Source organism: Nicotiana sylvestris, chromosome 11 (genome assembly GCF_000393655.2).
Source record: "Nicotiana sylvestris chromosome 11, ASM39365v2, whole genome shotgun sequence".
Lineage (NCBI taxonomy): Eukaryota > Viridiplantae > Streptophyta > Magnoliopsida > Solanales > Solanaceae > Nicotiana > Nicotiana sylvestris.
Genome location: NC_091067.1, coordinates 9,853,907 through 9,867,215, shown reverse-complemented (window position 1 = coordinate 9,867,215; position 13,309 = coordinate 9,853,907). Strand labels below are relative to the sequence as shown.

At 37.5% G+C, this 13,309-nt stretch overlaps 2 protein-coding genes across 2 annotated transcripts; both read right to left on the bottom strand.

The window, feature by feature from the left end:
* Window positions 1–966: 966 nt before the first annotated feature.
* Window positions 967–1,377, bottom strand: LOC138880721 (uncharacterized). Its single transcript, XM_070160895.1, has one exon. It carries the CDS (start codon window positions 1,375–1,377, stop codon window positions 967–969), a length of 411 nt encoding a protein of 136 aa, XP_070016996.1.
* A 9,819-nt stretch (window positions 1,378–11,196) lies between these two features.
* Window positions 11,197–12,738, bottom strand: LOC104225685 (uncharacterized). The gene has a single exon (XM_009777536.2). The coding sequence runs from the start codon at window positions 12,601–12,603 to the stop codon at window positions 11,419–11,421; it is 1,185 nt and encodes a 394-aa protein (XP_009775838.1). The 5' UTR covers window positions 12,604–12,738; the 3' UTR covers window positions 11,197–11,418.
* Between the last annotated feature and the right edge of the window lie 571 nt (window positions 12,739–13,309).

The window sequence follows — 13,309 nt, the reverse complement described above, 5'->3', positions numbered from 1 at the left end:
TGATTACAAGGGTCTAAAGCAGCATTCTTGTCCATTCTGATAAGCTGCTTTTTCGTTAGAATTGATATCCCCTTTTCACTCATGTGACCGAGTCTCTGGTGCCACAGGTTTTGAGACGCCTCTTTTTCCATAACATTGAGGCTGTCTGAACATACCTTCACATGAGTTTTATATAAGTTGCCACAAATATGTCCTCGAGCGAGAATCATAACCCCTTTCAGCAATTTCCATGTGCCTTTTCCGAAATAACTTTCATAGCCCTGTTTGTCAAGAGCTATACCTGATATTAGGTTTAGACGAAGATCTGGCACATGACGGACATCCTTCAATATCATTGTACTCCCGATATTTGTTTGTATTTTGATATCACCAATTCCAACTATCTCACAGGAAGAAGTGTTCCCCATCTTCACTACTCCAAAGTCTCCTGCTTTGTATGTTGTGAAGAAATCTTTTCGGGATGTGGCATGGTATGATGCTGCAGTATCTACCACCCATTCGTTTTCTTCTTGACTTGAGACGTGAAGGCATGTCTCTTCTTGGATGGAACAAATGGCTACCTCTCCGTGGGTAGTGACTAATGCATCTCCATCCTTTTGCTTCAACTGCTCCTTCTCCTTATGCAATTTTCTGCAGTTCTTCTTTAAATGGCCCTTTATTCCACAGTGGTAGCACGCATATGATGACTTCCTACCATCCGTGGATTTTCCCCTACTCTTGCTTCTGCCTCTCCTCTTATCTTGACTTCTTTCTTGTTGTCTCCCTCTTTCTGTAATAAGGGCATGCGACTCACCATGATCGATGTCCTTTCTTCTGGCTTCTTCATTAAATAAGGCATCTTTAACCATAGACATGGTCAGATTTCCACTAGGAGCTGAATTACTGAGAGAGACTACCAGCGTCTCCCAACTATCAGGAAGAGAACTAAGAAGTAGTAGGGCTTGCATCTCATCCCCGAGCGGCATGTCAACAGACGATAATTGATTTATCAAGCTTCTGAAACTCACTGGTATGCTCGGCAACTGAAGTTCCGTGCTTTAACTTCAAATTTACCAAACGCCTCATCAACAAGGCTTTGTTCCTAGCGGTCTTGGCTTGATACATCCCTTCTAACTTCACCCAGAGGGCATACGCATCTGTCTCTTGTGCAACATGATGAAAAACGCTATCGTCAATCCATTGTCGAATTTGACCGATAGTTTTTCTGTTTAATTTCTTCCACTCTGCTTCTTTGGTGGAATCGGGGTTCCTACCCTTTGCTTCTATGGGATCAAACAAATCTTTACAACTGAGGAGATCTTCCATCCGAGGTCTCCACAATGTGTAATTTGTGGCAGTAAGCTTTATCATAGCTCCAGATGATGATGACTCTTCCATTATGTCTTTAAAATGGCTTGGTCAAAATTTTGGAGCAGAATCTCACCAAACGGAACTCACCAACACGTCCGGAATGGTGAAAAATGGTAGGATTGACTCTTCTTGGGTCAAAATAGGGCCTCCAGAAAATTTTCAAAATTTACACCAAACTTTTGGGGTTAAATCGAAAATATACTGAACTTGTGGGGCAGATTTATAATTTCAGTAACTTCAGGGGTTATTTCATAAATTTCTAAAAAATTTATGATGACTGGATGCTGACGTGGCGCTGACTGGATGCTGGCGTGGCGCTGACTAGATGCTGGCGTGGCGCTGACTAGATGCTGACGTGGCGCTGACTGGATGCTGACGTGGCGCTGACTGGATGCTGATGTGGTGCTGACTGGGCAGTTACTATTCATCATCTTCTTCCTTGGGCAGAAGAAAAAAATTGCCATAACTTCTTCGTTTTAGCTTTGTTTGGCCTCCGGAAAATTGCGTTGAATTCGTATCGACGCAAGGAATCTAATGAAATGATCAAAACACACCGAAGATCACGTTTTCGAAAAAACGTAAATCCGGGTTGAAATTTTCAGTGTTCCGATATTTCTCGATGAACACAGAATCGAAGGCTCTGATACCACTTGTTGTGATTCTCGGATCAATATGAAGATTATTTGGGAGGAAAAACAACTCTATTTCACAAGAATAGAATTATAGAGAATTTACACCAAGAATTTCTCTCTACAAAAAACCTCTCCAAACTCTCTTTTTGTTCTCACATTAAAATTCTGGATCCGCCTCTGGGCATGAGGAAGGTAATTGGTACACAGATTTTACCCCTACCTTGTGGAGGTAGAGAGACATTCTCTACCAAGTGTGTTTTATCTTATTTAGGCGCGAGGACATACGATTATATCTGAAGGGCATGTACGTCATTTGACTCGCCTAATAAATACGCAAGGGCTATTTCGGCAACAAAATAAAAAAATGACATTCTTTACAGATCAAGCAGGCACGGGGTCGTGCCTTATAGATAGCGGTCATCTCTGTGGAAGGCCGCTATCTATATTCAACTTCGTCCAACGGTCCGAAGTTTCAATGTTTCTTCCAAAAGTCAGACACAACGTTTAACTAGGAGTTAAGTCAAACGTCCCTCCCCATCATAGTAGTCAGATTTGATAATATATATAGAAAATAAAGTAAATGAAATGAAAAATATTACATGTTAAAATGCACTAATAATATAAAACTGTTATGAATAGTTTGTACATTGGATACTACTTTGGATACTACATTGGATACTACACCGGATGCTACATTGAATGCATATGTTGTGAATAACTTAAAGAATAAATTTTCTATTTTATGTCCATCATCTTTACTTTTTATACCTATAAAAGGCCATGTAATTGCAATGAAAAATTACACCAAAGTGAAAGAAGAAAACACTTCTCCATTCTCTCTATCTCTTCTCATTTACATTTTACTGCATTGCTTTTATTTTATAACACGTTATCAGCACGAAACTCTAATTTTATTCTTAACTCCCGCTAAGTTGAGTCATATTTTATTAAGGTATGTATCATTATAATCATTTTATTTATGGCAGTATATATCATATGCTCATTGTTTGCAGATTACTTGTGCGCTTGGGCATCTTAAATAATTTAAGTACATTGCAGTGATAAAATAACTATTTCCTTCCGTGCTCAACTCTTAGAGGACCTCAAAGTCATCAAACTAGCTATGCACTAATTTCATACTTATAATATTCATGGACTCCCTAGATCAAAACATATCTTTAAGGCATTTTGAAGAACCGTGAGAAATAAATTGACAAACAATAATTTTATAGTTTAATTACTTTATATTTATTGGAACATATAAATAATGTTAGTCACGTTCAGTTCTATTAACACATATATATCAATAATATAAAGTGAAATGAAACAAGTATGTAATTTCTACTTTATGGCAAGAATAAAATGAAATAGTAGATTGTTAACATGATATAGCTCTATTTTCATTTCTTTTACCTTAATCGTTTTGTTTTCATTAATTGTTTATTATTATAATTATTTCTCTAACTTATTCATCTTTTATGATAGTTTTCACTATGTCAAATTTATCAAAACTTGAATTTGTGGCACTTGACATCACCGGGAGGAACTATTTATCATGGGTTCTTGATGCTGAAATTCACCTTGACGCTAAAGGTCTTGGAAATACTATTATACAAGGAAATGAAGCATCAAATCAGGATAAAGCGAAGGCCATGATTTTCCTTCGTCATCATCTACATGAAGGGTTAAAAACTGAATATTTAACCGTAAAAGATCCACTTGAATTATGGATTAATTTGAAGGATCGATATGACCACCTAAAACTTACGGTATTACCGAAAGCTCGGTATGAGTGGATACATTTAAGGTTGCAAGACTTTAAAACCATAAGCGAGTATAATTCTGCTATCTTTAAAGTAAGTTCTCTATTAAAATTATGTGGAGACACTATCACAGATGAGGACTTATTGGAAAAAATATTTTCTACTTTTCACGCTTTAAATGTGGTGCTACAACAACAATACCGTGAAAAAGGTTTTAAGAAATATTCTGAGTTAATCACATGTCTACTTGTGGCTGAGCAGAATAATACTCTATTAATGAAAAATCATGAAGCCCGTCCCACTAGGTCAGCTCCATTTCCGGAAGTGAATGTTGTAGCAACATATGATAAGTTTGAAAGAAAACAAAATAATTACCGAGGTCGTAGACATGGTCGTAAACGTGGACGTGGCAGGGGGCGAAACAATTATCGTCATTATGGTGGAAATAAATTGGAGAACAATAAGGGTTCTCAAATTAATCATTCAAAAGGTAAAACTAGTATGTGTCACCGATGTGGTATGAGAGGTCATTGGGCACGCATTTGTCGTACGCCAGAACATTTTGTCAAACTTTATCAAGCCTCCCTCAAGAAAAAAGAAAATAATGTGGAGGCACACTTGACCTTTCAAAATAATGATGATGAAGCAGGTCCCTCAAATAAATATGATTCTAAGGCACATCTTGCATATAAAGATGATGATTTTGAAGGCCTAACAAATATTACTCATTTAGAAGTTGGGGACTTCTTTGAGGATATTGACTGAAGAACTAATCATCTTACTGGGGAATGAAGCTATAAAAGTTGTTATGTTTATGTTTGCAACTAGTTTATTTTTCTTGAGTGTATTTTCCTAATGCATCATGTGTTGCTAGTTTCTACATTTCTAATGTATTTCTTAATGTTTTTTTCCTGCTTGTCTTTCATATTTCTTATGATGTATTATTTGTCTTTTTTATGAAGAATATGAAAATTCCCCAGTCTTCAGTTGGACTCAAGATTAATAAAGATGATATATGTCTTCTGGATAGTGCTACAACACACACTATTTTAAAAGATAAGAGATATTTCTCTTATTTGGTAATGAAAGAAGCGAATGTTAATACAATATCCGGTAGTACAAGATTAATTGAAGGTTCTGGAAGAGCCAATTTATTACTACCAGGAGGAACAAATTTGGCTATTGATGAAGCACTATATTGTAGTAAATCTCAAAGAAACTTATTAAGTTTCAAAGATATTCGCCAAAATGGCTATCATATTGAGACTACAAATGATGAAAAGATTGAATATCTTTATATTACTACAATAATGTCCGGTAAGAAATATGTGCTTGAAATGTTACCTGCTCTTTCCTCCGGCTTATACTACACAAGTATTAGCAAGGATTGAAACACATGCCGTAGTAAACGAGAAGTTTACTAATCAAGATAATTTTATTATTTGGCATGACCGGTTGGGCCATCCTGGTTCTAATATGATGCGTAAAATAATTGAGAATTCACATGGACATGCAATGAAGAATCAGAAGATTCTTCAATTTAAGGAATTCTCTTGTGCTGCATGTTCTCAAGGAAAATTAATTATTAGACCATCAACTATTAAAGTTAGGATGGAATCCCATGCATTTCTGGAACGTATACATGGTGATATATGTGGGTCCATTCACCCTCCATGTGGATCATTCAAATATTATATGATTTTGGCAGATGCATCTACAAGATGGTCACATGTGTGCTTACTATCAACTCGCAATATGGCATTTGCGAGATTGTTGGCTCAAATAATAAAGCTAAGAGCACAATTTCCAGATTATGCAATTAAGACAATTCGTCTTGATAATGCTGGTGAGTTTACATCCCAAGCCTTTAATGATTATTGTATTTCAACTGGGATAACAATTGAGCATCCGGTTGCTCATGTTCATACACAAAATGGTCTAGCAGAATCATTGATCAAACGCCTCCAATTAATTGCTAGACCAATGCTTATGAGAACAAAACTTCTCATTTCAGTATGGGGTCATGCTATTTTGCACGCAGCAGCACTTGTGCGGATAAGGCCCACAAGTTATCATAAAGTCTCCCCATTGCAATTGGCTTTTGGTCAGGAGTCAAATATTTCCCATCTTAGGATCTTTGGTTATGCGATATATGTTCCAATTGCTCCACCACAACGCACAAAGTTGTTCCTCAAAGAAGATTGAGGATATATGTTGGATATGAATCTCCTTCTATTATAAAATATCTAGAGCCGATGACTGGAGATTTATTTACGGCAAGATTTTTTGATTGTCATTTTAATGAATCAGTATATCCAACATTATGGGGAGAAAATAAGCAGCTGAAAAAGAAGATAGATTGGAATGCATTATCACTGTTTCATTTAGATCATCGAACAAATCAATGTGAACAAGAGGTTCAAAAGATTATTCATTTACAAAATATTGCAAATCAAATGTCAGATTCATTCACTAACCTACCAAGGTGACTAAGTCACATATTCCAGCTGCTAATGCTCCAATTCGAGTTGATATCCCGGAAGAACAATTAATTAAAGCAAATGAGTCTAAGCCATGCTTGAAACGTGGTAGATCAATCGGTTCTAAAGATAAAAATCCTCGAAGAAGAAAAGGAGCAAGTGATCAAAGTGAACATAACACAGAGGTAATGGCTCAAGAAGAGCCCCAAGACGTAACAAATGATAAGACCTTAGGGGAGGTCCAGGTACCTAAAAATAATAAAAATGAAGAGATATCAATAAGTTACGTCTCAACCGGGAAAAGATGGAACCGAAATAATATTGTTATCGATAACATTTTTGCTTATAATGTTGTTGTTGAAATAATGCAACAAGATGAGGATCTTGAACCAAAATCTGTCAATGAATGTAGACAGAGAAATGATTGGCCAAAATGGAAAGACGCTATCCAGGCAGAGTTAACTTCACTTGGAAAACGTGAAGTCTTCGGACCCATAGTTCGAACACCTGAAGGCATAAAGCCAGTAGGGTATAAATGGGTTTTTGTGCGAAAACGAAATGATAAAAATGAAGTCGTTAGATATAAAGCACGACTTGTGGCACAAGGGTTTTCCCAAAGGCCTGGAATTGATTATATGGAGACATATTCTCCTGTAGTGGATGCTATCACCTTCAGGTATCTCATAAATATGGCAGTGCAAGAAAAACTTGATATGCATCTAATGGATGTTGTTACAGCCTATTTGTATGGATCATTAGACAACGAAATTTTTATGAAAGTACCTGAGGGATTTAAAGTGCCAGAAGCATATAAAAATTTTCGAGAAACTTGTTCAATAAAGCTTCAGAAATCTTTATACGGATTGAAACAATCAGGACGTATGTGGTACAATCGCCTGAGTGAATACCTGTTGAAAGAAGGGTACAAGAATGATCCAATTTATCCTTGTATCTTTATAAAAAGGTCTGGATCTGAATTTGTTATAATCGCCGTGTATGTTAATGATTTAAATATCATTGGAACTCTTGGGGAGCTTCCAAAAACAGTAGACTGTTTGAAGAAAGAATTTGAAATTAAAGATCTTGGAAAGACAAAATTTTGTCTTGGTCTACAAATTGAGTATATGAAAGATGGAATATTTGTCCATCAATCAACATATACCGAAAAGATTTTAAAGCGATTCTATATGGATAAAGCACATCCATTGAGTACCCCAATGGTTGTGAGATCACTTGATATAAAGAAAGATCCATTCCGACCTCATGAAAATGATGAAGAGCTTCTTGGTGCCGAAGTACCATATCTTAGTGCAATTGGGGCATTAATGTATCTTGCCAATAATTCCCGACCAGATATAGCTTTCTCAGTAAGCTTATTGGCAAGATTTAGTACTTCGCCAACACAAAGACACTGGAATGGTATTAAACATATATTCAGATACCTCCAAGGGACCATTGATATGGGTTTATTTTATTCAAATGAATCCAAGCCATCATTGATTGGTTATGCAGATGCAGGATATTTGTCTGATCCACACAAAGGTCGATCTCAGACAGGCTATTTATTTACAAGTGGAGGTACAGCCATATCATGGCGTTCGACAAAACAAACTATGGTTGCTACTTCTTCAAATCATGCAGAGATAATAGCCATTCACGAAGCAAGTCGAGAATGCGTTTGGTTAAGATCTATAACTCAACACATTCAGCAAACATGTGGTCTTTCTTCGAAAGAGAATATTCCAACAATATTGTATGAAGACAATGCTGCATGCATAGCTCAATTGAAAGGAGGATATATCAAAGGAGATAGAACAAAACACATTTCACCGAAATTCTTTTTCACTCATGATCTTCAGAAGAATGGTGAAATAGATGTACAACAAGTTCGTTCAAGTGATAATTTGGCTGATCTGTTCACTAAGGCATTACCAACCTCAATATTTGAAAAGCTGATATATAAGATTGGAATGCGTCGTCTTCGAGACATTAAGTGATTTTTCATCAGGGGGAGTAACTACACGCTGCACTCTTTTCCTTAACCAAGGTTTTGTCCCACTGGGTTTTCCTGGTAAGGTTTTTAATGAGGCAGCAAGCAATGCATATTATAAATAACTATGTACATCCCAATATTTTTTTTTGTAAGTTTTTAATGAGGCACATTATCTTACATGGACATCCAAGAGGGAGTGTTATGAATAGTTTGTACATTGGATACTACTTTGGATACTACATTGGATACTACATTGGATGCTACATTGGATGTCCATGTTGTGAATAACTTAAAGATTAAATTTCCTATTTTATGTCCATCATCTTTACTTTTTATGCCTATAAAAGGCCATGTAATTGCAATGAAAAATTACACCAAAGTGAAAGAAGAAAACACTTCTCCATTCTCTCTATCTCTTTTTGTTTATATTTTACTGCATTGTTTTTATTTTATAACAAAAACTCAATTATACTGTTGGTGTATATACATCTAAACTATCAAATATAGAGAATGAATGTGCTATCATTTACCAATACGAAGTTAAATAAGAACAGGGTAGTGACAATATCAAACAACTTGACATCTATGTGTCTAGCAACGCATCATGATCTCAAACTTATCAAAATTTAGTAAACCATAACCATTGATATCACATTGAGCAATCATTCATCTAATTCATCAATAAAATCAGCCCAAGACACTAGCAAACCACCTAAGAAAAAGCAGTTAATCAGTTTCTTCTGAGGGGCAAAGATCTGTAAGTAAAAGTCTTGAAGAAGTAAAAATGGAAGCATAGACTTCTTTTGTAGCATTAACTAGATGATAAGGGAGAGGATGATGTTGAATGAAAAACCTGCCTTCAGTTTAAGATAACTTACCAATGATTATACAATCTTATGATCATTATATGACCAGTTAGTCGAGTGATTTGGCAGGGGCAAATTGTATTGCAACTGGATGAACGCAATCTTTTAGTATAGGCAAACGACCTGCATACGGAATGAACTATACTCAACTGATCTAACAGACATAAAACACACACGGGCTATAGGTCCCCGTGTGTAGCAGAGATGAGGATGCTGAGGTGGATGTGCGGGCATACAAGGATGGACAAGATTAGGAATGAAGTTATTCGAGATAAGGTGGGTGTGGCCCCCATGGAGGACAAGATGCGGGAAGCAAGACTCAGATGGTTCGGACACATTCAGAGGAGGAGCATTGATGCGCCAGTGAGGAGGTGTGAGCGACTGGCTGTGGTGGGCATGAGGAGAGATAGAGGTAGACCTAAGAAGTATTGGGGGAGGTGATTAGGCAGGACCTAGCACGACTTAGGATTTCTGAGGACATGGCCCTTGACAGGGAATTGTGAAGGTCGAGCATTAAGGTTGTAGATTAGGGGGAAGTCTGTGAGTATTACTACAGCGCACTGGAGTAACACTAGTCATTTAGGAGTTAGTCTTAGGATGCCACTGATCGGTAACGGATGCAGGGCTGTGTAGGTTGGATATTAGTATACTTCACACCTTTTTCTCCATCCTTTTCGTATTTCCTATATTTCTTATATTGTTATTATTCTGGTATTTTATATTATGTATTTTATGTTATTTATTATGACTCTATTAATAGTACTAATATATTGTCTCTTGTTGCTCTCTTGAGCCGAGAGTCTCCTGGAAACAGCTTCTCTGCCCCTCGGGGTAGGGGTAAGGTCTGCGTACATACTACCCTCCTCAGACCCCACTGGTAGGATTATACTGGGATGTTGTTGTTGTTGTTGTGTTGCTATAGGTCCCCAGGTCTAATAATCAAGTCGTCAAGCATCCGTTTAGACAGTTTAGCTAGGCGGTATCAGCTTATGTTCTTTTAGAAGAAATTGATTCATTTCCTGTAGTCAAACGAAAAATATTAACTGATCCCACATTACACACAACCCATATATAAGAAGTCCTTAGGCCTACTGATTAAGTCGTCCAAGATCCACTTGCTATTCATGAGCTGAAGAGTTAGCTTTGGATAATTTGAGAAAAAGATGATTTGATAACTTCCTTCTTGTTTTTTGCATGTGCTTTCTGATATTTTGAGCATTTCCTCCTCTTTTTGAGCTTTCTTGAGTTTGTCTTGCCACCTTGTTTCAGGTTTATGTGCCAAAGAGAAGTAGAAGAATCCTATCTGGACCACTCGTGCCAGCAGGGGGTAAGTATGGAAGACATGTTAAAGGAACATGAGAGACAAATTCAAGAAGCAGTTAGGAAAGCACGTCAAGACAAGACGAGGACCAAAAACAACTGATTGCTCTCTTCCGGCGGAAGGATTCTCATGCAATTTCAGTTTTCTTCACATGAAATCCACATTTGTACAGGGCCTAAGAGAAGGCACAACACAATGACGCGACATACAAGAAGACCATGAAAACCACCAGAAAGCAATACATACAGAAAACAACAGATAACCGTAATGACACAAAACAACTACATAAACCTTGTTGAAAATTTGTCTTCTCCAGCTGCATTGAGAATTAAATCAAAGGGTGAATAACATCTAGAAAACCAAAAGAAAAAGGAACAAAGAAGCCATTCTTCATTAGAGAAGAGCTTCTTGACAGAAGATAGTCTGCCTTTCTACAATAGTATAAAGGTTCTTGATTGGATACTACACCACATAAATGAAGCCTTGAGAGCTAATCAATCAGTAAAGCCTCAACGAGGATTGGGTATACCCAATCCTTCAAGGAAATGAGATTGTCATCTTCCAGGAAACGCAGTGCAACAAGCCAAACATAGGGCGTAATAATCTGAGACGACAGTCAACCACCTTCAAGGTGGTCATCACGTTATCTTACAGCTGATTGAGAGGTATCAGAATGACAAGAATTATCAACATTACCAATTATTTATAAGAAATTAACAAGCAATGGGCATCTCAACCTCCACCCACTCCACACCCACAAAAGGGGAGAAAAAGAAAGGTAAAAGAGAGAGTGAGCATAAAGTTACTATAGTCTTTAACCAGAACTCGAGAAATATCAAATTTACAATCACAAATGTCATGTTACACCAATAAAGTACCGACTGAATCAAATGGCAAGAGGCAACATCTACGACTCAGTGATCAAGCATGTAACTATCTTTCAAGAAACAACATTCTAAGACAATAAAACCAAGTCCAAGACACTAGCATACCACCTCAAAAGAAGTAGCTGATCAGTTTCTTCCAAGGGGCAAAGATCTGCAAGAATAAGTCTCCTTGAAGTCGGTCTTTCTTGAAGAAGTGAAAATAGAGGCATAGATTTCCTTTGTAGCATGAGCTGGAGCTATATCAACAGCCTTAAATCGCTTTCCAGACCCGTTACTCGCACTATTCTTCACATCCTTCACTTCAATCTTACTGTTAATGCCAACTTTACCTTTTCCTTCCACTTTCCTCGCATCCTTTTCTGCTAGCTTATCCTCAATCCCATGTTTCATCCCACTCAAGCGTGGCACCCCCAATGCCTCTTCACCATTCAAAGCTACATCCCCATTCTTCCCTTTCTTCACCTTCTTATTATCCTTCAATTTCGCTCTTTCTTCCTCCATTCTCTCCCTCAAAGCCGCAACCTCTTCTTCGCTCCCGTTAATCACAAGCTTGTCACTCTCAACAAACTCCTTGTGGCAAACCAAACAACCCGAGGATTTCACTTCCTTCAAAGCTTTTGCACTCAAAACATGTCCACAACCCCTCAAAGCAAAGAACTTGTACTTCCCATTGAACTCCAACCCAGTTATCGGGCACTGAAACCCGATCACCTCACCATCACCAACCCCTCTATCCTCTTTTCCCGGAATCACCGACAGCTCAACCGGAATCATATCTTTCAATCCCTTTATATACCCAAATTGCTTAGGCACCCTTTTCTTCAATAAAGCCTCAACTAAAGCCTCCTTATTAAACAAATTCCCAAGCTTATCGACAACAACAGGATGCTTCAACGACTCGTTAGACAAAGCACAATTCAACCATTTCGACAACCTAATTTCATTCGGGTCAATTTTATCCGGTTTCTTAGTTGCATACATCTTCAGATAACAGTCCCGGGACTCCGCCCCCGTGGCACCTCCATCCCCACCCCCGCCACGGAGGCGAAGACGGAGTACTAAAGTGGAAAAAGGGCTAATCCCAGAACCATGTAATAGAGTTGAATCCTTAATGGGCCGACCATTGAATGTAAAATAAACAAAATTATCCTTAATTGAGCCTAATGATTTATGGATTTTGTCCATTAAATTGGATTTGAGGTCTTGCAAAGTGAAATTAGGGTTAGGGTTTTCGAGATTTAGGACATAATTGGAGATCTGAAGCTCAGGTGATTGGATGAAAATTGAGAAATTACGCATTGGGTGATTCATTACTAGGAATTTTTATGAACTTAAATTGAAGAAATTTTACGAAAATTTTACCTGAAATGAAGAGGAATCGAAGAGCGAACAGGTGCGAAGCTTTGGTTCTCGAAAGGGGAAAGCGAAAGACTGTATTTTGATCGTTGTATATATTTTAGTCTTCTGAAATTTGTTTGACAGAAACTCGGTGCACCGACGTTTAGGCCATAGGACTTGGGGACCCGTTTGATTTTTTTTTTTGGGCTCACCCATAATCCAATTGGCTGAGGCCCATTTTTAAAACATCAAAAGGTAAAAATTGCACGGGCACCCTATTTGGTCGCCCCCATTTAACCTATACCCATTTCTTTAAAAACTTTTAACTTGTACCCACTTTTTAAATAACTTTAGCTCCCTTTCTCGTCCTTCATTTTCTTCTTCTTCTTCTTTAGGGGCTCTCATTCTTATTCAATTTTAAAACAATATAAAAACCTACGATTTTGGCATCATTGAAATTTCCAAGTTCATTGTTATTCCTCAATTGACTGGTTAGATGATGGCTGGTGAATGGTGATAAAATTGCATTTGCTCTTTCTGTGTGATTAAATGTGTCGTTTAAAAAACTAATAGTACTACCTAAATGGTTGTTTCTTTAGAAAAAAAGAATGACGAGCAATGAAGAAGCAGTTAGGTTTCCCTCATATTGATCCTAATTCATGCTATGTCGTGTATTGCG